The sequence below is a fragment of the Amblyomma mixtum genome, chromosome 8 (genome assembly GCF_055824585.1).
Source record: "Amblyomma mixtum isolate Tamu chromosome 8, ASM5582458v1, whole genome shotgun sequence".
In the NCBI taxonomy this organism is placed as follows: Eukaryota; Metazoa; Arthropoda; class Arachnida; order Ixodida; family Ixodidae; genus Amblyomma; species Amblyomma mixtum.
Window position 1 is genome coordinate 37,993,779 of NC_143019.1, and position 27,471 is coordinate 38,021,249.

At 46.3% G+C, this 27,471-nt stretch overlaps 1 protein-coding gene across 1 annotated transcript in view; it reads left to right on the plus strand.

Annotated features, from left to right (window-relative positions):
* LOC149332125 (beta-1,4-glucuronyltransferase 1-like) overlaps window positions 1-27,471 on the plus strand; it is a 317,740-nt gene that overhangs the window by 257,970 nt on the left and 32,299 nt on the right. Inside the window, exon 7 of the mRNA XM_089557080.1 lies at window positions 26,764-27,016. Coding sequence (XP_089413206.1) covers window positions 26,764-26,958 — 195 coding nt within the window. The 3' untranslated portion in view covers window positions 26,959-27,016. The remainder of the gene's footprint in view (window positions 1-26,763; window positions 27,017-27,471) is intronic.

Consider the following 27,471-nt stretch of genomic DNA (forward strand, 5'->3'; position numbering starts at 1 on the left):
TACCGGTATGTTTGATAGTTACTGGGCTTCGAAGGCAGCGTACGTACCGGTATGTTCGATAGTTACTGTGCTTCGAAGGCATTGTACGTACCGGTACGTTCGATAGTCACTGAGCTTCAAAAGCAGCGTACGTACTACGTTCGACAGTCACTGTGCTTCGAAGGTGGTGTTCGTACCGGTACGTTCGATAGTTGCTCTGCTTTGAAAGCAGCGTACGAACCGATAAGGGTGAAGCCGCGAGATACCGTACCTTTGTTTTGAGCAACTGCGCATTGAAAACCTGACGCGAACTTATTTTAAAACATTCAGTTGCGGCGTGAACCCTGTTACCAAAAGTTTAATTCCGTCCGTTTTGTTCTTATTTATTAGTTTTTTTTTGTTACATTTTAGCTGATACGCTCGCATATACGCTTTCGTTCTGGGCTGCAGTTTCGCGAGGAAGATTATCAGCAACAGCGTTTTGTCTTTAGTGGCTCGAAATAATTCGTCCTTCGCAAAATATGAGATGATGAGCCCCCCCCCCCACCCCAAGAAAAAAAAAAGTGAAAAGAACGTCATAGACCGCCTCGACAGAGAGCGTTTCAAGATTTTTTTTTAACATAGTCGGCCTTTTACTCAACGTCGTTGTACCGCATTTCATTCGTTCAGGCTGTCGTTTCTTAGTTGACTATATACTTATCCTATCTTTTTCAGAGCAGATGCGGTTGCATACTCCAGTTTAATTAAATTAAAGATCGTCGTTATAGATGTTGTAGCCGCGTCTGGATATCTTTCTAGCTCTGGAAACGTACGCATCATCACAGTGAGAGAAGTGGTCTCATCTACAAAAAAGCTCACCTTTCTAGTCGTCGTAGCCGCCCTCCTTCACCGTTTTTTTTTTTCTTCTTTTATTACCATGACTTCAAAGATCCTGAAACGTATTCGGAATTAGTATAGACGGAGAAGCGAGGTAATCGATACCAGTAGCAGCTAGTATCCCCCCCCCCCCCGCCTCCCCGGTTTCATCCGCCGGCCATCTCGCGATGGAAAGAGTCTTCTCTAATTCCGTAATTGAATTTCACGTTCATCCCTCTAATTCGTTCTGCCGAATGAGTGTGCAGCTTATTAGGGCACGCTACATGGCCTGCCCGGGCAGAGCAGTCGTTGCATGGCCACGTTCCGGGCAGTTCTGCGCCTCGTTCCAATGATTCGCTTAATTGCAGAGCGTCGCGAAAGTGGACCTCAGTGTTCGCTAAACCGCTTGCTCGCTTTTTTTTTTCTTTCCTTCCGTTCACTGCGGCATAAATTCACATTGGAGAAAAAAAAAAAGTTCTGATCTGCTCCTCCCCCTTGTACACCCTTCCCCTGCTCCTCTCGCTTTTGCGCGTTATGAAATGGTGCTGCTAATTTCTGACCTTATATCATCCACTATCTTTCGAAACAGATGTTCGATATCCTGTCTGTTTCCCCCTAACTTTGCCTCTCTCAAGTGGTCCACTTAGCTTTGTTTTTTCTTTTTTCCTTTGCTGCCGTTTTCTTTTTGATGACATTGTATTTCTTGGCAGAAACTCATGGTCTTCCGATTCTTCTGTTTCGCTTTTTCATTTATTTCATGGCGGAGTCTCTTATGACCTGCAAGTTGTGCCGTCATTCGAAGGCAGAGTTGTAAGGCGTTCGACTAAGCTGCTCTTGATGCTACCGAAAGGTCGGCAATTGGAACAAAGTTTTGAGGCCTCAATTTGCGCCTTGTTCCCGTAACTGAGCCTGTTATACGCTCACTTAGCGCATGCTTTTGCTCCTGGCCGAGCTTCAGGATTGGTTTATGGGGTTTAACGTCCCAAAGCGACTCAGGCTGTGAGAGACGCCGTAGTGAAGGGCTCCGAAAATTTCGACCACCTGGGGTTAACGTTCACTGACATCGCACAGTACACGGGCCTCTAGCATTTTTCCTCGATCGAAATGCGACCGCAGGGGGCTGGGATCCAAACTGCGCCTTTCGGGTCACCAGCCGAGCGCCATACCCACTGCGCCACTGCGCGGCCGCTGGATCATGATCAGTACAAAAGGGGAAACAACAGTGTATGTATGTGCGTGCATGTGTGTATGTCTGTGTGCGAGTATATGTGTGTGTTCGCATGTGGTGGCGCCCTCAAGAGCAACAAGAAAAAAAAAAACGGGACTCCAGGCGGACATTTCCAGCATTTTGACGACGAACCAACGGTCCCTCTTCTGCCATGTAACAACTGGTGCAGTTCTTTAGTGTGGTAGAAATTTTACCATTCTGACCTTTTTGGCCGCTGCGTTCTTCACTATGAGATACCAGAAATAGAAACATTGCCCAACAAATAGAAGTGCAGGGAGATGAGAACCACTTACGTCGCCCCATTGTGCTTTGGTTGAAGTCGCATTTTTTTCCCTCGTTGTCACTTTCGGATGCGAACGGATTATGCCATGCGAGCATTCAGGCTTCGCATGGACGCAAAACTGATCGTCATCTTTCGATATTTGTTTTATCTATTGACTGGCCTCGTTGGTGGATTCCGCTGGGTTCCGTCTTCCTCTAAGTCCTGCCATGCATTTATATTCATTGAGAGTAGTTAGCCTGTTCGGCGGTGGTACGAGTATTCAAGGAATAACTGGCAGGCTGCGCGGCAGTTTCCATAATCGAATTACGCAGTGCGTCGAGCGGCCGCGCGTACTGTATGCGATGTCGGTCGAGGGTATGGTTGAGCTGGGGTAAGAGGAAAGTAGAGGAAGGGGAGAGCGGTGTGTTGGTGCCTCGTATGTGCGCATGCTTTCAATTTTGGTACGAAGTTTCGTAATTGTGAGAGCCCCGTCTCTCGAAAAAAAAAAGAGAAAAAGATGGACCGCTAGCTACCAAACTCGTCTTCGAAGTCGGTTTCGCGCCGTCGGTCGAGGGAGGGTAATTATTTTGACGAGAAGCAGGCGCCCAATGGAGGCCTTGTACTCCATTCCTCGCATTGCGAATCAAGGAAAACGAGTGCTGATCAATCGGCGTAAATATTAATTCAGCAGATTAGTACGCCGCAATGGCGTGAGAAAAAAACGCTAAACATGAACATAGCAACATACTCTTAATTAAATCTAGTATCTAGCCTACACGTTTTTGAAGAAATAAATAAAAAAACAAAGAAACAAACTATCCTACGGGAGCAAGTACAGTTGGCTCCATGTATTCGAATTCGCTTATTTCGAACAGGCGGCTTATTCGATCTCAGGTTGCGGTCCCTTCAATTTGAGGCGCTTTTAAAAAGCTTCTGTTTAATCAAAATCCTGATAACTATAATAAAGTATATATTAGAAAAGCCTTTAAATTTAAGAAGAGGAAGGAGAAGCAATGACATTCGCTACAGAAGACGTCGCCACAAGTCTGCAGTACGGCTTGACCCGCACAGTTCACAGTCTCTGGATTTTTTAAATCGTAAAGCGATCTCCTCAGAGCTCACGTTTTTTTTTTGTTTGTATTTTCAGCCAAATTCTCTGCCCCTACCTTGTTTCTTTTTTCAGTGCTAAAGCGCTACTTAACAGTGTCAAACCCAGCCAAGAATCTTGCGTGAAGCCTCGGAGTAACTCGGGTAAGCTCGGGTTTGTTCGGAGGAGCGTCGGGCCAGCTGTAGCCAATGGGAGGAGGGCGTCGCGCCAGCTGCCGCCGAGTGGAGAGAGGGTGGAAGATGAAGAGGGAGAAACGACGTTCCGTGCACATGCAGATGCCAGAAAGAAAAGGCGGAGAATGGACGTATGATTTCGCACGTCTACTCGGTTTACTCGCGTTAAAACAATACCAAGCCACCGCGGTGGCGGAGTAGTTATGGCACTCAGCTGCTGACCCGAAAGGCACGGGTCCGATTCCGGCCGGTTAGGGTGGTCGAGTTAGTCATCATCATCGTCAGCCGGAGTACTCCCACTGCAGGGCAAAGACCTCTCCTATGTCTCTCCAATTAACCCTGTCCTGTGCCAGCTGCGGCCCCCGTTTCCCCGCAAATTACTAAATCTCATCGGCCACCCTAACTTTCTGCCGCCCCCTGCTACGCTTGCCTTCTCTTGGCATCCACTCCTTTACCCTTAAGGACCAGCGGTTGTCTTGCCTTCGCATTACATGCTCTGCCCAAGCCCACTTCTTCCTCTTGATTTCGACTAGGATCCAATTAACCCGTGTTTGTTTCCTCACCTACTCTGCCCACTTCCGATCTCTTAACGTTACACTATCATTTTTATCTCCATAGCTCGCTGCGTTGTCCCTAGCTTAAGCTGAGCCATCTTTGTTAGTCTCCAGGTTTCTGCCCCATAGGTGAGTACCGAATTCGATGGAGACGAAATTCGAGCGGCCCGTATACTGTGCGATGTCAGTGCACGTTAAAGAACCCCAGGTGGTCGAAATTTCCGGAGCCCTTCACTACGGCGTCCCTCACAGCCCGCGTCGCTTTGAGTCTCATAAACCATAAACCAAACCACCCTACCACTTTTTGTTTTTATGACGGTATTCGCAAAGAAATGTAATGAGTTCAGAACGGCGCTTCATCTTCAAGCGCGACCTCTTGAGCCGGCGAGCAAGCGGCGAGTATTTCAAGTGTTCGAAATAACGGCACGAAGTGACGGGGGAGAAGGAGTCCAGAAACCGTACACCGCGGATAAGTGGGCGCCGGTTAAAAAGCCCCATCGATCAAAGCGTGCCGCTCGACTCATCCGATGCGTATAGTACGTGCCGAGGTTGAGCTCTCGGCGACTTCGGCAGCGCTTTAAGCTGCTTAGCTCCGGCCGCGTTTCGAAGACACGCAATTACCCCCGGCGGGATTGAGTGTTTCGCGAGGAACTTGAGCTGTCTCTCTCTCTCTTTCTCGCTGTGGACTTCTTATTTGGCGATCGGTCATCCCCAGCGGGAGCGGTAGATTCACATCTCTTTTCCGATGACGCTCACACGCGCTGTTTTCGTAATTTTAATGTTCGTCCTTTTGTCTCACTTTTTGTTGCTGTAGAGTTTTTTTTTTTTTGGGGGGGGGGGGGGGATGTATCGTCGTTCGAAAACTTAAGAAGTCTCGATCAGTTTCCAGCGATATACGAACTACTGCGCTATCAAATTTAATGACAGCGTGTTCAATTTTTTTTTGCGCCGTTTCCTTTTTTTTTGTGATCTATTGTGTTCGTAAACTTAATCCCCAGTGCAGAATAGCCCGTCAGCGTTTTTTTTTTCATGCTGGCAAAAAAATTCTGCTGTTCATTAAAATGCTTCCTCTTTCTGTCCAGCTCAACATCTCCGAAGTTCTTGTTTTCTCTATTTTACTTGCTATAATTGGTCTGCTTACTCCGCAAAAATTATGAAGAGAAGAAAATTAACCAAGTTCATGAATAAGAGGACAAGGAAACGGTGCTCAAGACCATAGAAGAGAGGGATTGAGTGATCTGCAGCATGGGCAAAAATATCGCAGCAAATTGGGGAATTTTGCGTGTATACAGAGGTATTTCTATGGGATGCTTGCTTTGCATTCCAGTTCACTTCAGTTCAGTTCAGTTCAGTTCAGTTTATTTTCCTTAAGGACCCCTATTCAGGGGTATTACATAAGGGGTGGTTAACAAATTTAATAAAGGTTAATGAAGTTTAAACTTGCGCTTGTGTCCGCACTCTTGGGTTCCCGTCCCTCTTCCGTTGCCGCAGTTTAGTAACCGGAGTTTGTGTTTTTGCAGATGCCATGCCACTCATTTTCTTTATTATTATCTGTAAGTGCAGAATGGAAACGGGGGCGTCGTGAAGCGCGTTGCCATCTAGGAGCGGCCAATAAAAGCTGGAGCAAATTGTTTGGTTTGTTTGTTTTTTTTGCTTGTTTTGCCTCTTATTTTATCTCTCGGACTGTTATGTCTGCGCATTTTCGTTACTGCTTCTGTTCCGCGGATTTAGTTGCCAGGCCTTCGCGCATTTATGAACGACTTTGCAACTTTGACTCAGTTTACGCTGTTCACCACGGGCTTCGCAACGATCGTTAACCACCCGAATTATGAGCCACTCGGAGAGCCGTTCTTTAATACATGGACCCTATGGGAAGCTTCGCAACCGGTAAGATCAAAGAGCTCTTAATGAGCTGAAAACGATATGAACCGTTACATAATGTAGCCGCCATTTACAAATTTACAGTCTGCTTCGTACGTGATACGCTGGGCATTACAGTGTGAGAAAAAAAAAAACAGCGCAGGAACAGGGACACAAGAAAAGAAGACGACGGGACAGGCGCTGACTAGCAACTGAAGGTTTATTGCACGGAACACGAAAAAATATACTCTACAAACAACCAGGAGCACGCATGATCGACGCCAACAACACTGATACGATGTTACAATCAGACATGATCTTCAAGAAACGATATATTTCGTAATCATAAAAACCACGACACATGCGTAAGCACTCCATCCGTCCTTGTTCATGACTGTGAGATATCGTTTCTTGAAAATCATAGCTGATTGTAACATCTAATCAGTGTTGTTGGCGTCGATCATGCGTGCTCCTGGTTGTTTGTAGAGTATATTTTTTCGTGTTCCGTGCAATAAACCTTCAGTTGCTAGTCAGCGCCTGTTCCGTCGTCTTCTTTTCTTGTGTCCCTGTTCCTGCGCTGTTTTTTTTTCTCAAGATGTACCAACTCGCTCAACTCGCCGTTTTACTGAAGTTACAGTGTGAATCATTCACGAATTCCACGTCTCGTCATTGCTCTCTGCTTTTGTAAAGTGCTGCAGGAACGGTCCTGTGTTCTTGCCGAAAACTGTTTTACAGTGCAAAAAGAAAGAAGCTGAATCCTGTCCGCAACAAGTTACTTTGTTACGCATAGTAATGCGCACATGTACACTTCGAGCGCTCTTTTTTTCCTTCCCATCATAGTGCTTATGCGCGAAAAGGAATGTACTTTCCCACCAGCTGTTCCTTACTTTCCTTCTTTCTTGTTTGCTTCCTCTGGCACTCAGGCTCGTTCCTCGTTGTTCTTTCTTGTTTCCTGCCCCACTCCCCTGCGTCCCGCTAAAATCGGTGCAGTGCTGGGAAGGCTGTGAGCTGGGGCTAGACTTATCTGAGATCGGATTTACGGATTTACAAAGCTCTGCGCCAACGTACGAGAACGCTTCGGTGTTGCTTGGCGGTTAGATAGCGAGCCGACGATAAGATAGGCAAAAACGCCACTCTGTCGCCAACTTTGCTAGAGGCGTACAACTTCGCTCGACAGCGCACGAAAGACAAGCACACTAGAAAGCCATGTCAAAGAACCCGGTATAGTGCTTGGTTTTGTTTATTTGTTTGTTTATTTATTTGTTTAAAAATACTACAGGCCAGTGCTTTGCCCATGCAGGATTGAAATACATACTCTGTGCACACAGTTGAAAAAATGAGAATATGCAATGTCTAGTCTAGCAGCATACAAAACATACTAGATGCAAAAACACAACTGCATACAATTAAGTTTGTAAAAACGCGTTCCAGTTCGCCAAGGAAGTCTTCAGCATGGAATACATGTGTCGGCAAGGAATTCCATCGTCCGCAAGTTCCAGGAAAAAAAAAAACTGTATTTAAAAGTATTCGTTTTAGCAGAGATCGGGGAAATTGAGCGTTCGTGAACGTTACGAGTTCTTTTTACTGGGGCAAGTTTAATGCAGCGTGGAAGTTTAAGTTCGGTTTGTTCTGTCAAGCTTTTGTAGAAAAGTGTTAGTCGATTTATTTTCCTTTGGATTTCCAGTGCATTAATGTTATTTGATTACATTAACTACGGTGGGGACTCTTCTATATTTTTTAGATATGAACCAAACAGCTTTCCAATTTGCTCTCTCAAGCTGCTTGATGTTATTTTTTTGTGTGTACTGGTCCCACATTGGTGAAACACCTATCTTGTGTTCTTGACGTTACTGCACTGCTTCTCAATTTAAAGCTCGAAGCACCAGCAATCCTAAGTCTTCACTATATATTCCAAACATCGCGAGGTCGAACGTGAGTCAGGAATCAGCAACTTTCCGAAGTCTTCAGTCTTGCCGACTTCGTGAGTTGGGACGTGCAGACTAGTCTATGCAGGCCCCGTAGCTGCCGAAGAGCGATGCACGGTTCTAGAGAGCCAGGGCTCAGCCCCCTCGTCAAGGCGTCAGGTGGCTCTGACGCGAACCCTGTTTTTCTTCATTTGTTCGCGCACTCCTTGCCCCGTCTGAAGAGTATAGGAGGAAGTGAGAAAGAAAGAAAACGTATATGCTAGGAACCTGCATTGTAGTCGATCAAGCACACGTGTACTTTCGCCTTTTTCTCGACTCGCTAAAAGGCCCGAAAAGCAAATAAATAGATAAAGCGGAGAAGCGTACGTGGGCGGGAGCGCCTGCTGGTGTGGGCTGCCTCGCAGCAGGGGCCAGAGTCTGAGCTCGCACGCGCACCTGAGGCCTGGTTTGCTCCTTTACCGATGTTCAATTTTTTTGTGTGTGTGCGTGTGTGGACTGAGCCTTCCTTCCGGATTCCTGTCTTGATGCTGTGTGCTTCCGGCTTCCCCGCAGAGTCCTTGAAGTCAACGCTCCTTTTGTTTGGGTTGCTCGGATGTTCTTATCTTATACTTTATGCTTGCTATACCGCGTCGCGTGGAGTACTTGCGAATAAAGCTTTATGACCAGGTAGAGTATGTGCGGATGTAAAATATAGTCATATCTCAGTGGCTTACTAAATAATAACGTGCAGGCAGAAATGGAAAGAAGCTGTACAGATATGGTACACTGCACTCATCGCGTATTTCTTGTGTCACAAATTTCCTTGCTTTATCTTTACTACATCCTTCCTTCCGATATTTTACCTGTAATCCGCTTCCTTTGTTTTCTCAAGGCAGGGTAGTCTCCCCGCCTTTCCTTTTCTTTCCCTCTGAACCAAAGCCCTTCCTAGTGCCTTAGCTCCACCTCCAATCATTTCTAACCATTTTAAACCAAAACCTCTGTAAGTCATGCCTATTCTCATTTCGTTCCCTTAGGACAGGGTAGCCAATTACAATTATTCCCTGGTCAATCTCTGCGCCTTTTCTTCCCTGTCTCTCTCTCAACCTAAACGCTTTCTACTGGCTTAGCCTTGTCTGCAACCGCTTCACTTTTACCCTCTCTCTCATCCCTCCCATGAAGGCTGCTTTTCAGGACGACGTGCTGTTAACTGGTGCTCCGACTTTATTCTGTTATGACTTCCCCCGGATAGGCATCCTTTGTTAAAGGCGGTATCAACTCTTTGTAACGAGATTTACAATGCACGGGCAAACACTGCCCTCACTTCTTTCCCTCTTCTCCTCCTTTTCTCCCTCGTCTCTAGTTGTTTCAAAGCGCATCGATAATGCGGTGAGGGGTCGGGTGCAGCCTCGGCGTTGCCGAAGGGACCTCGGGTCATCAACATTCAGCGACCGGCGCCTTTTCTGTTGCCCTGCGTCTTTGAAGTCCCTCGGTGGGGCGAGCTAGCTTTTGCCCTGAATGAAGTCCGTGGCTGCGGCTGCGGCGCTTTGGACGGCGACACAAAGGGAATACCATAACGCCGGTATAGATTTAAGCGGGCAGGGAAGAAGAGAGCTCTGGGGAAATTTTAAAGAGTGCCCAGGCAGGCTCGGCGCGCGTTGCTGCGGTCGCATCGCTTGCATTTTCTTTCCTTTTATCCCCTTTTAATGACAGTGCGTGGACTCTGTGAGGGAGAATAAAAAAAAAACTCGGAGATAGCGGAATTCAGAATTACGCACGGGAAACGCGTGCTAGGTTTCTTGTGGTCGCCTTTCTTTCCTCGTTTGCTGAAACTTCACCTGGATTTTTGTCTTCATCCCGAAAAGGGGATGAATAATCTCGCTAGCATTTCGTCTCCCTAAAACCGTGCAGCATTTGGGATGCTATAGAACCTCGCCGTCAGCCAGTGAGGATGCGGGATTCATAAAGCTGTTTGTGCACGTTCTGTTTGGAGTAGTCAACGTGGAGTAGCCGTCAACGTGAAGTAGTTAGTCAACGGGGAATAGTCAGTCAACGTGGAGTAGTCAGTCAACGTGGAATAGTCAGTCAACGTGGAGTAGTCAATCAATTGCGATAGTGCAGGGTCACGTATGGTGCATACAGAGCTATAGTGAAGCGTAAATATCTTTCGGGAGATGCTGAGAAGCATTCGACTTGCAGACGAACCTTCGTACTTTTGATATGAAGCTAGCCGTGCGTAAAAATTTCACCGAGCATGATGAAAGTACTTACTATAGGAAATCTTTTCACGTTCTTTGAAGAGAAAGCACATTGTTTTAGAAAATGCACACAGTGTGCTGAACGCATCTATCGTCGCGCGTTCTAATTCTCGCTTTTCCTTTGGGAATATACTGCTTTGTTTCACGAACCAAACCAAAACTGGGCTCTGCGGGGCACACTTTAATGGACAGAGCTCTACGAAAAATGGTTCCACGTTTTGGGTGATTTGTTCATCATTCTCAGAAATTTAGGTAGGCGGTCGTATTCCACCTTCGTCTAAATTCTGCCCAGACTGAACCCACATGCTTGGGGTTCAGTAGCTGAAAGGCTGTAGCCACTTATCTACCACAGTTACTTATCTCGTTTCATTCACTGAGGACAGTACAAACAAATAAGTCACTGTGATCAGCGATGCAGCCGCTTTGAGCACTAGCTGGTCACGGTCTAGTGTGCTAAACAAGCATGCTTTGCGACCTTGGTTACCTCGTGATTCGCTCGGTTACCACTTAGTGACCTACTGATTGTCTATCCTCTACCCTTAAGTTCCTCAGCGCTGCACCCTTTAACGCATTCACTGAAAACAGCGGTCAAAAGGTGGCCTCGTTGATGAGCATGCTTCGAGGCTCAATTCGTGTATGCGGGTTAAAGAGGGGTGTGGTGTCGGAGTTCAAGAATACCGAAGCTTTCACCGCCAAACTTACCCTTTGTTTTGTGCGCGCCATTGTGCCTCGGAACAATCACCTCCAGCCGCGCCGGGATGTCGATTCAAGAGCGAACACGCGTGGGCGGGCGGACCGCTTTCTAGTACAAAGTCTGGCGCGTTTATGCATGAACGAGTCCCACACACGGAGATAGAGGGCGCCCCCGTAACTTGACGCTAAATTCTGAGAACGTGAGCGGCCCGCGGAATAAGAAAAGACTTAGCTGCGCGCGGGAGAGAGCGAGGTTTCGCTATGGAAGTGGCCTGTGTGTTGTTCCGGATGAATACGCGTGCGCATCGAATACGCCGCGGGAAGAGGGGGAGAGTAGGGTTTCGGGAGTAGGGAAGGGGGTGAGGATGAGGGTTGAGCGTTGAGCGTGTCGTCTTTCACCTTGCGCTGACTGGCTGTTGCCTCTGGGGACGCCGTTATTGTGTCAGTGCGGGGCAGGCATTGTCGCGAGCCAAAAAAGGGGAGCGCACATGACCCGTCCTCCCTTGTGTTTGGGGAAAAAGGGATGGGAAGGTGGGACTTTTGTTTTACGACGCAGCGCGCGAAACTCGAAGCTCTCTCTCCGCCATTAAGCCTAATGAATCGGGTTCGTTTGTCAGCTTATTATGTAGGAATGAAAAAAAAAAGAGATAAATAGGTTTGAGGGAGTTTTCCTATCTGCTGTTTGCAAAGCTGGTATATTGACTCCCTTGAGGGGGGTTGGTCGGTATGTTTGAATAGGTCCCGCCCTGAAAGACTCTTTTGTTGAGCTGGCCCTTTGAGCTCCATAGTAAGTAAACAACTGGGTGGCTTCACAGCTGATTACTAGCGCGGTCTGTTTTCGGGGGAATTGAATGCGTTGTAACGGGAATACTGCTCGAAAAGGGCATGGACAATGGAAATGAAAAGGTCAAACTCGGTGTCTGCTTGCATTGTGTGTATACGTTGTTATCTCTCTAATAAGTTAATTCCTCACATTTTCCTTCGTATTCCACGAGCCTTGTTGGTGTGCGCTGTGTGCCCCTGTTAAGCTATTCCACTGATTTGATCAGTGGAATGTTTCCATTTGAATGGGTCCGAAATGGTCAATTCGGTATTTATGCCGTGTTACGGGAAATAATACAGTAAAATGCGGTGGATGTACGGAAGCCTGCATCAAATGCGAGAAAGCTAGTTTGAGGCCGGGAAAAGAATATACCGGTGTTTCAGCGAACACTTTCGAAAATTTTCAAAAATAGGCATTCTGGGGCAAAGATATGGCTTTTGGGCACAGTATTACCAGTGTTGGCGGACACCAAAAAACAGGCGAATCGTCTTAAGTAGTAAGCTGGTTAACTAATTTTTAATAATTATCTTTTAACTAGTAGAGTTAGGCCTCTAGTTGCAATTATAGATTTGTAGCCGGTCGTTAGTGATAGCCATATCAGTTCATAGAATTTCGAAAACGCGATCGTCCTCGGCGCTGCAGCTCGACAAAAATTGGCTTATTCGACCAGATACGTGCACTGGAGGGGTTGCTCTGCCTCCACGCTTTCGAAAGTGCATGTATTTTCCCGCGTTGCAGCCAGATTTTGTCGAACTACAGCGGCGAGGTTAATCGCGCTTTCGAAATTATAAGAACTGATATGGCTATTACTAACGACCAGCTACAAATCTCTAATTGCAACTAAGCGCCTAACTCTACTACATAAAAAGTTAATTATTAAAAATGAGTTAACCAGTTTACTACTTGAGACAATTCACCGGTTTTCTGGTGCCCGCCAGCACTGGTAACACTGTGCCGCAAAAGTCATTATTTTTACCCTAAAAGTCTATTTTAAGGCGAAAGCCTTTAATGGCTCATACTGTCGCCCGTTAACAAAGCGTGTCACACGCGTTTAACTCGGGAACTAAGAAAGAAGAAAACCAATGGTTGCTTCAGATAGAGGGGGAAAAAATAAACCTAGAAGGAATTTTTGGTGACTGTATAATAATTGGTTAATTAATTATAGGCAGAAATGTCGAAATTACGTCAAAATACGATATAGCCGCGGGAACGCTGTGACGTCATATCCACCGGAAGCCGTCACGGCAAAGTGAATATTGTCACGGAATGTTCGGTAAAACGTCGGATTTGTGTCAAATCAGATGAAAAAATGTGTAATTAAGCCAAATTAACATCTTGGATCCCCGAAAGATGTATAATCTGGGTACCGATATACCCACGGGAACGGTGTGACGTCACATCCAGTGGAAGTCGTCACGGCATATGGTCCTCGGCTTTCGCCTCTCGACACTTTAGTTGCCAAAGTGTCCTCGCAATTTTTGAAAATTTTTTAAGTGTTCGCTGAAACATCTGGTATATGTAAGCTGAATTCCTCGGTATCACCAAAATGTTATTACTCCAGAGAGAGGCTAGCATGTCGGTGGATATCAAACGTTTTGCGTCCAAGCTTTCTCATATTGCAGCACGCTGTTGTGCTTACGGCCCCATTTCATACGAGCAAGTTTGCCACATTGTGAAAAGTGCTGTCAATCTAACAAGCGCTGTGGGGTATTCTGAGTAGTGCTTCATCCAAATTATTTTCTTGTTTTTTTGATTGACAGAAGCTAGACCAGAGAGGAGCAACTGTTTTCATTCGCATGGTCGGAGTACAACGCAGTCGACCTCCAGAGCAAAAGTATTGAGCGAGCGGTCCTGACAACAGCCGACCGAAACGCGAAAGCGAAAAAATAAGTACTGAATAAAAGCGCAACACGACACTGTTGAGCTGCTCAAAGTGCGGAGGCCGCAAGCGTGACCGTGGAAAAGATATCTGGCTTCCCCGGTGAGCTTTCTGAGCTTGGAAAAACCGGCAGGCTTTGGGAGTACCTCCGTGATATGTGGATAAGGGGTGGAAGGGAGGAGTTTGGTGCAGAAATGATGCCGCATGCGCTCGGCGAACCGTGACTGTGACGGAGGCCGCTGGTGACATGTTGGAGTGCAACATTGTAGCTGATACTCTGAGCGGGATGGAAAAGGGGGAAGCATGGGGAAGCAGGCGGAGAAAAAAGAGCGACGAGGGGGAATAAAAATGACGAAAATATAGGGAACGAATGAAGACACGAAAGCAACTAAGGGGAAAAGAAAAGTGGGGTAATGAAGAAAGAAAGGGCAAAAAGAGAAGCAGGAATGGTTATATTAAGTGCAAGAAAAGACTGAGAACTTTAGGAATCACATATGTTCAGCTAAATGAAGGGAAAATATACCGAGTGAGTGAGTTAGTGTGGGTGAGTGAGTTAGTGTGGGTGAGTGAATGAGGTGGAGTGAATGCCTGAGTGAGTGAGTTAGAGGGAGTAACTGACTGACTAATACCCGTGCCACACGCGCGCAAGAAATGGCAGTAAATGCTTAAGGCCTTAAGTTTGTTAATGACATTATTTTTGGAGTTGGTGCTACACGTCCACATTTAATGCCATTATCGAAAGTGGCGATGACGATAACGCTTGCAAGGTGGTCAAAAGTTTCATCTGAATATAAACATTCCTAATGAGTATAATATATCGGGAATGTTGTTCAAATGTAATGTGAAAACGACTTTCCAGAAAATACGGCTGTTCCTGCTTTACAAGTCGAAAAAGTAGCCATAAACTCACATGTCAGCACATAAGTCGAGAGTACCTGTCAATAAGGCTGGTTAAAATGGCTCTCTTTGCAACGAAAATGCGATATAGATGCCTCATCTGACTGAAAGTTAAGAATCAACCATTTCCTACTGGCTAGGAAGTTGTTACTAACAAAGCTGCACGCTTTTCTGCGTGTGGAATGGGAACGAGAGTACACATTGCACGGGCGAATGAGTTGTGGCGAACTCAGTAGGTCGCGAATGGCAGTAAGGCTAATGCCATTAAATTTATGCGTGTGGCACCACACGAATGCCATTAAACTTAAGGCAGTAAGCACTTAATGGCATTAAATCTGTCCGTGTGGCACGGGTATTAGAGTTGGTGAGTGAGCTAGACTGAATGCGTAAGTGAGTTCTAGTGAGTGAGTGACTGAGTTAGAGTGAGTTGAAGTGAGTGAGAGCGAGTGACTGAGTTAGAGTGAGTGAGTGAGTTAGAGTGAATGCTTGAGTGAGTTCTAGTGAGTGAGTGACTGAGTTACAGTGAGTAGTGAGAGTGAGTGAGTGAGTTAGAGAGAGTGAGTGACTGAGTTAGAGTGAGTTGAAGTGAGTGAGTGAGTTAGAGTGAATGCGTGAGTGAGTGAGTTCACGTGAGTGAGTTACTGAGTTAGAGTGAGTGAGTTAGAGTGAGTGAGTGACTGAGTTAGAGTGAGTTAAATTGAGCGAGTGACTGAGTGAATGCGTGAGTGACTGAGTTTGAGTGAGTGAGTGAGTGAGCGAGTGAGTGAGTGAGTGAGTGAGTGAGTGAGTGAGTGAGTGAGTGAGCGAGTGAGTGAGTGAGTGAGTGAGTGAGTGAGTGAGTGAGTGAGTGAGTGAGTGAGTGAGTGAGTGAGTGACAGGGAAGAGGAGAGCCCTTTGCAGGTGGTGTACCTTAGAGGGACAGCTCAGGGGTATAAGGTGAAAGGGCACTACGATACACAGCGTAAAGTGCAAATTATCGTCTGTACCGAGTTTAGGTGAAAGCAGCGGCGTCTCGGAAGGAAGTTGCAAGTAGAACAAGTAACCCGAGGATAATTTGGGGGATATGATCTTTGCGCTTTAGGAAATGAAAGCACAAGGGACGCAGAAGTGCACTTGTACTAGTTGCGTTCTTTGTATTCGTGTTCCTGGGGGCGCCACATTTATTTATTTATTTATTTATTTATTTATTTATTTATTTATTTATTGCTGACCTTCTAATTGTGGAGCGTAAACTTTAGGTATAACTGGACGATAGCACAATGTAGCCTAATTCTACTTGTTTTCTCCCACTGATTGCACCATGACTTGCGTCACATTTTCAGCGGATTGCTTCATGCTTGGACAGTCTCCTCGCATTCCCAGGACTTGTTCGCTCGCAGTTTTCTTTTTTCTCGTCGTTGTCTAGTGGTGCAACAGCCACATGGCTGACGCAAGAAGGCAGAAAGCTGAGCTAGTTTGTACACATTCATTATGAAAAATCCAGGCGCTAACAAACAACGACGCAACTGACGCAACAAACTGACGCAAGAGGTAAGCGGACGAGTGGCTGAGCTTCGTGCTTAGAAATACGGCCTGACAGAGGGTGGGAGTGAGCTAGTAGTATTCGCGCGTTGTTTGCGGTTGCGTATTCGGACTGCACGCAATAAAAGGAAGGCTATGTTAAATATGAGCTGCGTTGGCTGGCGTCTCGTTTCAGATAAGTCGAACGCATTTCTTCCCTTTCTCTTCGAAGTTTTCCTCGATGTGCAATTATTATACCTACTGCTTTTTCTTGTTTTTCTTTTTTTCACGCGAGGTGTATTCGCAAATCTTAGTTATTCGTCCACTTTTTTGGCTCAACATGGACGCTCTTCTGGGTTATTTGGTTTCTAGAAAGCAAACAGAAAAAGAGGTTCTCTTTTCGTGATTTATTTGAATTCCGGCTGCGGTATTATACTTGCAGAACGACTGCATATCCACTGGAACGGAGTCCCAGAAATGACTGGCACTGAAAGAAGTGCGTAGTCTCGGAGCATTAAGGATCTCATCCTCAAAACTCTCGAAATTGCGATAAATTATCAGTTTTGCCTACTGTACGCCCCCGATGACGCCTGAAATGTAGCTAGGAGTTTTCTGGTCGTCAATGTGGGCATCACGACGGCAGGACTGAGTGCGCCGTAGCTAAGAAACGACTACAAGATATTCGCCTCTGTACGACTCATATTCCTGCCTGCAAAAGAATCGGTCGCAAAAAATACACGCCACTAGTTCACTTGACGAGAAAAAAATACGAAGAGTTTGTCTCGGTCTGGGAGCACCAGAAACGAGTTTCTCCGCTCGTCGGATCCTCCGCATCTTCTGTCCTTCGTCTGTCTTGCCTTATTGCCTTTCGGGATGCTGCACTTGTTTCGGCACATATCCACCGCACGTGCTTGTCTTGGCATCCGGGCCTGTATTTGCCGTAACCCTTTTTCCGCTTGTTTCTCCCCCCCTTTTTTTCTCCTTTTTCTTTTATCTTTGCCTGTCTGGCGTGATATTGGGCACTTCCCTGAGTTGCCGCACGTACTGTGTGCGCGGGCGGCGTTATCATCTTCGTGTTGCGTGGGGTTCCTTCAGATGGTCGCCCAAAATGTGCCACGTGCCGACGACGGTCGTAACGCATGTACGGAGCCAGGGGGCGCTCGCGTCGTCACCGCGAAGCCCCCTTTCACCTCCTTGCGGAAAGCTTGGCTCGGCTTCCGCAGCGGTATTACCACAACCTTTCACCTTTGAGGCCTTTGTTGGCACACAGCCGCTTTCTCCCCTACCCACACTCTTCTTATCGGCCTTCCCACTACTTTGGCTTTGTCTCATCACTAGCTTACGTAGTGGATAGCATCGTTGTTTCGGGATATTTATTTTCTTTTTTCTCTCCTTTCTTGGTTTATTCCATTTAACCACTGCGGCAGTGTAGGGGGCCCAATAAACTTGGGGCGAGGCTTCGTGGCATTCGCCACGAGTAGGATGTTGTACGGCTTACTCTTTCGGGCCATCTCCTCCATTGGCTGTTGGCCGGAGGGGTTCTTTTTCGTGGCTTTGCTGTCTTTTGTGGGAAGGGGGGGGGGGGGGGGGGGGGGGGGGGCTTTGTTTCTTTGGTTTTCGTAGGGTTTGTTTGTTCTTGGTGATCCTGAGGCTCAGAAGATTGTCTCTATCATTCGAGTTTGTGGTGGGCAGCGCTAAAAAGGAAAGAAGGGTAGTAGTATGAGAGTGTGAAAGGGCGCCTGTTATTAGCTATTCTTTTCACGGCGCGGCGTTTGCGTACGTAGGGAGCCCTACTATCATTGAAGAATCTTTTCAGGTGATTTCGGGTTCAACCGGAAAGGCAGGGACAGGGACTGAGGGGCAAAACACGGAAAACACGGAGGAACGTGCAAGGGAAAACTGCCTACATGTCTGTGCCTTTAGCTTACCTTTGTTTGAAGTCAAGATTTTGACTGAAATCTGCCGGATCGGCGATGGTACAGGACGAAAAAATAAACTCCGCTGACCAAAAAAAAAAAACATGACTTTCTTTTGATCGGCGCGGTTTATTTTTTTCTCCGATTACTTTCGTGCTGAGTGAGACTTAAAGTTGAAATTAGCCGCTTTACCCCTCATAAATACCATCTCGGGAACCTTGAAGGCAGCTCTTTCAGCAAATCTGCACGCTATTGTGCTCACCGCTGCGTTCTTTTCTGTAAGTGTCGTTTATTCGCTGTGGCATTCACACTTTTGAACAGCAATTAAAGCGTTCGAGAACAAAGGGCAATTCTGAACTGTAATTTGGTACTGAAAACCAAAAGTTTGCATGTTTTTGACATGACGAATTTTCTCAAATTATTTGCAGCTGTGGTTCGTTACTTCTTCTCATGTACTCACTTCGGTGAAACTGAAGGTGCTGGCGAAACCGACCTGCTATGGTCGAGCACCGATATACCGAACCCGGATATCTGGAATTAGTGGCTATATCGAACACACAAATTATCCAGGTGTAAATCCTGTGTGAAAGTACAGAAATGTCGCGCAGTATGTCTAACTCCAATTTCGCTGGTGGTTCGACATATCGAACACAGCGCCTCGCGTCTGCAAGTGGCGTTTATCCTAACGGCCTTCAGCTAATTTTCGCGCATGGGAACCGGTTGTCTGCGCTGACTTCGACATTTGCTGGGAGCGCTAGCACTATGAGACTGCGTAATGAGGTGAATGTAGGGCGTTCTAGAGGTAGGCCTTCGGTCCCTTACATCCATTTTCCAGGCCGCATAGCATTCCTGCGGTGAAGCCAACATAACTAACTATACCTTAACATGGGCCTTTGCCTGCCGTGGTACGCTGCCAAAGGTATTGAGGAAACCAACTGTACCTTAATTTTAGCGATATGTTATTCTGTTTATTGTGCATTGGCAACAGAATTCCGCATCTTATGACAGGCGCAGGCTAGTTCTAAACCACCGTCCGCTGCGGCTTCGATGAGAAGCAAGTTAGGCCTAACAGAGCCTGGCAAGCCGTGCGTTCCCAGCACTCCGCCGCATGGCAGGCCGTTGCAAGAAGCGCGTCACTATCGTTGGTGCAATGTCTTTTAGTATATAAGTTACTGATCAGATTATCTATTGCCATTTTTATATATCGAATTATCGATATATCGAACTATTTCGCGACCCCCTTCAAGTTATATGTATATCCGGCTTCAACTGCAGCTGCAAGTAGCTGGCTTCTCCTTTGAAAGTATCATAGCGCAGTAAAGCAAGCTTCAAAGGCGTAGGTGATGCCCCTAGAATTCATAAAGAGCGAATTGCTCCACACGCAAGTATTTAGTCTTGTGATTTTCACAGAGCTGTATGTTCTGTTTACAACATAGATATTTAAGTTATATATATATTAATTGTTGTTTTACTTTATAGCGAGACTTCGCAAGGTTGATACATATTCAGCACAAACGATGAGGCGTAAGGGTGAGAAGACGAAAAACAGGAACTCTTCTTATGTCATTTTCTCACTCTTACGTTTTCTCAAAAAAAAAAAAAGAGAGAGACAGAGAGAGAGAGAGAGAGACTGCAAGTAAGCGGAGCTTCGTCTGATATGGGCGGGATGGTGAGAGAATGCAGACATGCCCTGTCACTTGGGTCATTCTTCAAATAAGGTCGTCTGCGTTTCGTCATAGTTCTGCTGACAGCCGCACACTCCTTTCGAAGGGCCAGGATTGAACTGTTCCAGACCCTGCCTGCTCTCTGTCTATCACTGCCAGCTCCGTCGGCCACCGCGCCACTGATTCGTGAGAATGACAGTCATTCAGAGACGACGCCGAGCCGTAACTGCAAAAGAAACAATAGCTTGGGTGACCTTACTTTATTGTATGTGTGTGACGGCGATATTATCAGGATTTCTGCCTCTCTTATTGTCCCGTCTTTTCATCTTCTTTTACTTGTTTTCATTTTGCCTCCTTACTTATTAAATGAAATGCACTGAATCGGAATGAAGAGCGTTCATGGTGCGTTGAATTAGAATGAATTCTAGGGTGCACGTTTTTATAGGTGAATTTCTCCTCGCAAATAATCTTACTAGCATCGTTTCTTGCTTAAGCGTTGAATTTAATTTGCACGCAACGAGCGCTTTTCATTATTGAATTGCGGATGCCACACTTGAATTGATTTCGAGCTTGAGATTTGATACGCCTCACCGCAGATAGACACGGCCCGTGAGCTTTTGTGTCTCAATGCTCTTCGCTACACCGGCTGCATTAAAACGTCTTGTGCCTCTTTTTTTTGTCAACGTTTTGGGGTTCTCGAAAAATGAATTTCGCCCCAATGACTTGTGAGATAACCAACGAGAACTGACGGCCGATGGTAAGTAAACTCGCTTCCTCTATAGTTCTTTTAACAGTGTGACAAATTTTCCGAGAGGGCTCGTGACAGTTTCTTCAGTCAATTCTTTAGAAGTTGGGACGGCCATCTCTTTCCCGTATAGCATTGGCAGGTTGTCTCTGCTCCCGGTTCGAACGAAGATACGTCAAAAGCAGTCGTCGACCAAAGTCCGATGAGCGCGTCACTGATCTCGACAAACTACCATTCCGCTTGAAACATGTAAACGAGGTAGCGTCGGTGCGTTTTTTTTTCCCCCTTTGTCGCCGCTTTTTAGAACGGCTTTAGGCCTTTGGGTTCCACCGCCGAATGCGGTGCTTACAGAATGCATAAAATATCGCGATAACGCCCGCGGTCACGGCTAATCTTTCATGTCTGTGTGTTGCGTTCGCTTGGCACGCGTTTTATCTTTCACTTGTGGAGTAGTTCAAAGAAAGCGATACTGTATGTGGAGTAGTTCAAAGAAAGCGATACTGTATGTCGAAGTTTGCGCGCTGGTATATAAACGCAAGATTGGAAGAAATAAAGAAAAAACTCTTCGAGTGCTGCATAAAGGCTGGCATAAGCGATCGCTTTGAGTGAGTAAACTAGGGGCGCGCCTGTCTCAAGGCCGCACTCACACGCGGAGTGCGCTGGGCGTTCTATTTTGCAGCGGTCGCCGCTTGCATTATTATGATGGCGACGGCCCTCGAAGGGTCAGTGGTTTTAAGGCAGGTCTGGCAGTCTCTCTCGGCGTCGCATGTGCTTATGCATGCACTGTGAACGCAGCATTAACGCTCTGCCTTTTCCAGCAACATTGAGAGCTTCGACGTGAGTTTCGCACTTCGAGTGCCTGATGTACTAAAGGAAGTACAAATCGAAGAAACGAAGCAAAATTTGCTGATCTCAACAATAAACCAAAGGCCATTCAGTGTCACCAGTTTCCCAGAACCCAGGCGGCAGATCCGGTCGATATGTCGGCGCCGGTTTAAACCACATCTCTTTGTAAATTCTATTTATTTTTTATTTATTTCACTGTTATGGCTAGCAAGAAGTATCGCAAAAAGAAAGGGGCAGGAATTTAATAATTAATTTGGCGAACTGCACAGAAACGCTAGGTTGGAGGAAATCGGTATATATAACACTAAATATGTTATGTGCGTTGGAGCTAAAGTAAACCGGAATGAAATGAAAGATATTCAAGTGTAACGAAATAATACTAATATTACGGACATGTTTGAGAGTGACAAGGCGAAACGGAACGCCGGATGCAAGAAAAGGGGTCTAGAGCTGCAACAAAGTCAAACTCAAGTACTGCAAGATCATTTTTAGACAGGAACAAGTACCCGCACGCGCATATGCTTGTTATTGAATATTAAAGGATGAAAAAGAGGTGCCACTTGCTTTATGGCGGCTTGGCAGCTTCTTCTAGTGAAGAAGAAAGTGGTGCTTAGTGGTGTTTGTAGCTTTGGTTGCTGATGTTTGCGTTGGGCAGAAATCTTGTACCGAGAAAACGGCAGTAGTTCGCGAATTCTGCGAGTTTGCTAATTTTGGACAAATTTTCGTGGAAAATTTTGCAATCTTGAAATAGGCTACTTACCCGCCGTTCCTTGCCGTTTTAAGAGCGATGCCTTGTGCGCGATCTTTTATCAAGCGATAAATCTCTTCAAATTAGCCTGTGGTGTCGTATCTTTTGTGTAATGCAGCATCATGCATCAAATGCAGCGCATTATACTCCGTCCAATTTGCTGCATATGATGCACGATGCGGACCGTACATACGCACAAGCGTTATTAGTTTTTGCTTGGGCTTATCAATCGATATCAAACTCTCACTGTATGATATCAACTGCATTTCCGTACAAAAACACATTTCTCGGACTAAGATATTTGAACTTATTTCTCAACGTATCTCAACAACTCACCATAAGCAGTGTGATAGCTGCGAGAGATGTACATGGCAAGCTGCAAGTTCATGCTTTGAGATCACTTACTGCAAAAGCGAACCTTTAGAGCAAAAAAAAAAAAAACAAGAAACACGAGCCTCCTGCTGCGTCAGCGGGTACTGGAACTATATTGAATTTTGCTATCGAACTGTTGTATGTTCTAGCTTTTCTAGACGTACCGAGACTAGGTTAATTTGCTGGTCTTTAATTACGCAGCAGGACTAGCTTTCTCAATATATACCTCTTTTTTTTTACGTTGCTGCGATGTAGGGGCCGGTAATGAAAAAAAATCCTGGAAGCTCTGGACTTTGTTGCCACATTTTCATTTCCTCAACCTTAGAGGGGGAAAAAAAACAGAGTGGCTTCGCGGCGCTCAATAACGTCTCGTAGCCCCCCGCCTTTCAAACAGTAATACTATTGCGAAAGTTCAGCCTTTGACGTAAAGTTATCTTCGTGCGCAAAAAAAAAAAAATCAATTCACGGAGGCCGGCTTCCAAGCTTCAGCTGACTACTTCGTGTTTTCCAAGCCATTGTTATAGGGTTGCTAGGCTAGTGCATCCGCATAAGTAGAGTGGTGTTTGCTATCAGCGTTTTTTTTTTTCTGCTAGCTCCGCTAGTTCTCAGCTAGAGGGCTTAGTGCTTGGAACAGTCTCGTGCTTTTGTCACCAAAGAGACCAGTGTGAAGCACACGGGTCACGGGGTTTTGGGGTTTTTTTTTATTCAGAGGAAGAGTGGGTACACGCACGCACGCACGCGCACACACACACGCGCACACACACACACGCACGCACGCGCGCACACACACACACACACGAACACACACGAACACACACGCACGCACGCACACACACACACGCGCGCGCACACTAGCGCGCGCTCGCGCGCACGTACGCAGACACATCGCGATCTTCGTACCACAGTTTATTACTTTTTTGCTGCCATACTCAGCAGTATCCTTCGGGAAGACTGTCAACTTTCTTAGTTCGTCCTGATTACTGGCGCGATATTTCGTTTTAGTGCATTTTACCGGGTGGCAGTGCAATCCCCTATGCTTTGCGACGAGAGATGCTATGCTAAAGTACTCCCCACGGTATTGAACCTAGTGCCGCAGTTTCTTTCTTTAAAAAAAAAGAACGCCGTATGCATAACGACAAAAAAAAAGTTTTATAAAAGTGGTGTTTCCTGCGTGGATGTCCAAACAGTGTTTCGCAAAAATACATACAAAACGAAGCGCCGCTCTCAGCGGTTTTCGTGTAACTTCTTCTCTATTGCCTTTTGTTAATTCTGTTATTGATTTTATACCAGTGTTTGCTGTAACTGTATTCAATTTTTCTAGCTGCTGTTTTGATTTTGGTACTTGCATGTATTCCCACTCCCCTCTGTAACGCCTAACGGCCCTGAGGGTAAATAAATAAATAAATAAATAAATAAATAAATAAATAAATAAATAAATAAATAAATAAATAAATAAATAAATAAATAAATAAATAAATAAAATATTGCGACGGACTTTACTGGGATGCTTAACTGAGAATTTCGCCACCAGCTGGCGCGATATTTTATCTTCGCGTCATCGAGTGGATGGGCACTCAATTTTTTTTTTATTTCAAGTTGCTTTCGGTCGCCAAGTGCTTCCATCTCAGAAACGACTGTCCAGAGTCTGGCGCAACGCAACTTTGCCTCCGAGATGGGTAGTCCTGGGAGGCAGAAACTGACCCTGCATCCTTGCGCATCATCGTCGTTTGGCTGTCTCAGGTAGCAGCTGGTAGTTTATTTCTGTTCTTCTATGCTGTCAAGACAAGTACGCCGCCTTTTCAACGCGAAGCGTCGAATGTACTGCGGTATTTTTATTATTTATTCTATTTATTTAATATTTATTTTCTATCGGTTCACAAAAAGAAAGGGATGCGCTGGTCGGGTACAGTATGTGATGGTAGCGTTAGGTTTCTCAAGGGTCTTTGAAAAGACCTTGACGCCAGGAATTGCGCAGCAAAAGCGGGCCTACAAACGCCCGCGTCCATAGCGCGAGCTGCCCTCCACTTGAAACTGTTTGTCTTGCAACATTTCAGCCTTCGAGGGTAAAGTTCCCGCTTTCGGACTGCTCGCGTTCAAAGAGGGGATGCGAAGATATGTCTTATTTTTTCTTACTTACAGTCACAAAGACCGATTCTGGCGAAATTCGTAACTGTAGACTATGGGGATACACATTCTTTAGTTTGGGATATTGCTGTTGCATAATAACTCTCCCGCGTGCATAGATTCAACTCCTGTGGTGACTGGTTATGGAATAGACTACGTCTGCCCCTTGCCGAGTCGTCATAAGGGCAGTTGAAGAAAAGAATGCATTATGTATAGGTCAATCATTATAACAGATAGGAGTGGTGGCAAACATTTATTCAGGCTATTTACAGGAAAGAGGGGGGGACGGGCCTTAAAGGCCAACCCTTTACACATTCTAGGAGGGTTCCGCAGTCCGGGACCACTGTGGCAGGCTTGTGGTATGCGCCCGTAGGACTTTGTGGTAGGCCTACACGCGCTTCCGAGGTTCAGTTGGGGGTGTCAAACTGATATTTCCCAAAGAAGCGACTTCTTTTCTGTGTGTGCCTGCTTATTTCCTGCCACGTTTCATTATTCGTCATTGCCAATATCCTGAGAGACGTATTTGACAACTTATATGAGGCTTTAAATGGGTTCACAGTGAAGTTAAGCTGATAAACGGTTCATGTTTTTGATACAAATGCGCAAGTCTGCGAACGCACCTCGAGTGTTTCTATTTCGTAGCGCGACAGAAAAGCGGGCATTAACATGGATCTTCGATGAATACCACTGCGAAAGAACGAGAACAACGCGCAATGCGTGAAGTTCCTGTAGTTCCTTCGTGTGCCTTATATGTGGTTCCTTCGTGTGCCTGCAGTGGTGACATGCGGGTTGTGCTCACTTTTGCTGGAAACAATACGATTTTTTCTTGCGTGAATTGCACTTGCACGTAGCATTGCTTCAAGAGTCGACGTCTGGAAACATGCTCAGAACATTCTCGAGCATACTTAAATGAGCTTGCGTCTGGAAATACTTACGTTCATAATGCTCTAGAGTGTAATGAAAAACAGTCCACGTCCGGAAGTGCACTCTTTAGATTGAGGTCGATAGGTTAACACCTCGTCCGCACCACTAATGGACCACTAATGTCTGAAAGAACAGTACGTTCGGAACTATCCCGAGCATGTCTACAACAGCCAGCGTGTTAATGATGTCGGAACCGCCCCGGACATGGAGCAGCCACTGGCTAGAAATCAAATACGTTCATGGCCGTTTTGAGCATATCGCTAGCAGCCAATATCTGGAAGTGGAACAACACCTTCGTAGTGTTTCCCGGACGTAGTTAAAAACCGGAAAGTTCTCGAAACTGAATTTATTCATAACAGTCTCGCGCTGTTCTGCGCAAACAAATTCAGGACGCGTTTGCGCATGCGTGCGGCAGTTCCCTCTGAAACCTGACGCGAGTGTTCAGTTAGATGTTAGGAGTAGATGTTGTGTTTTCAGCTCGTGTGAAATTGAGAAGATTGTGCGCGCGTGTAAATGGCCCCAAAAAGTCAATTGAAGCTGAACCCGTCTGCACGAAAAAGCATGAGGTTAAATTTGTGAAGTGCGTAGAAAATCTGGTGTATTCGATTCCTTTGAGTTGTGGTGGCTCCTATGTTGGCCAAACTGGTCGTTGTTTGAACGATAGGCTGAGGGAGCACAGAAACGATGTCAAGAAAGCTGACATCGGTGTCCACTGCCGTGATTGTTCTTTCCAGCCTTTATATGACAAAAGCAGAATTGTTGATAAACACAAAGATCAGCTGACTAGAGAAGTTATCGAAGCGTCTAAGATCATGAAGTTGGGTCACAGATGTGTAAGCACCCCTTCTGTCGCTATCTTGCAGAAAGAACGTGAATTTTTGCACACGTGTTAGCCCTGTGCTATCAAAAATGTGCCTGGTCGGAGAGATATCTGTCACGTTTATTTGTGTTTTTCTGTTTTTCAGTGTCGCTGGCGCCTTTATAAGAATGGCTTCCGGGATAAACTTCTGTTGTTAGTCAGCGCTGTGTATCGTCTCTTCTTATCCTGTGGCCTTGTGCCGTTGCGCTGTTGCACAAGAAAAAAAGAGTGTTCAAAGTCCAGCCTGTGTAATGTCAGTATCGCGTGTTACTTTGCACGCGTGAGGTGCTGATGACAGCCTTGATATGAACGGACATTCGCAGGGACACCTAATTAGATTATGTGTTGGCAATGGCATAACATTCGAAGCTGTTGGTGCCTTTGCCGGAAGTAACTAGCGGGGCTTGTGAGACACACTCTTCCTGAACACCACCTGCCACGGTTGGCAGGTGTCACGATTGGCAGGTGACAGATGGCGCCACCTGTCATCGCATTAAACACAGAAGAGCCGAGCGCTTCACACCACGTACTCTTGCCCTGTTTGTTTTGTTCATATTTATATATTTTCTTTCTCTTCCTTTCCGTTCTGTGGCAGGTGTGCGAGCTGCACGTGTCCGGCTACAAGTTCTCGGTGCTGGACAACGCGTTCGTGGTGCACCAGGGGCTGAAAACGGCCGCCTCCTTCCACCGCAACAAGGACGCCGACCAGGAGCGCAACCGTGTGCTCTTCCGCCAGTTCAAGCTCGAGCTGCGCGAGAAGTACCCGGACTCCTCCCGACGATGCTACTGATCATCCGAGGCACAGGCTGCTGACATCCGTTGCCGACCTCCTCGGGGACGCTCGATCGGTGGGTGTGTTTTCCGGGTTTCACGGCTGCGTTCTCTCAGAAAAGTTTACTGGGACACCTAATTTCGTTACACGTTGGCAATGCGATAGAGTTAGCAGCAGAAGTAACGTCGCTTCCTTACAGCCAATGGCAGTGGCAGTAAAGAAGAACTATTTTCCACCGCTGTAGGAGGCCCCCTACTCACCGCCCTTGGCGCGCAGGCTCAAGGAGTGGAGCCGGGGCTTCCGCTACTAAAGACGGGCGAAGGTACAGTGTTTCTTCGCGTCTTTCGTCGCCAGGCGGATGACTTGTTGCTGTTCTGCGGGGGACTCGCTTCGCAGCAAGGCCTCCCAGGCATCTCTGCTTTCATATTTCTTCCTGGCGCCTGGGGAGTCAGGATATTGCCAGATTTTATGGTCAAGGGTGCCCCTTTCTCCGCAGATTTTACACTTGGTCTATCTTCCATTCGCGTGAGG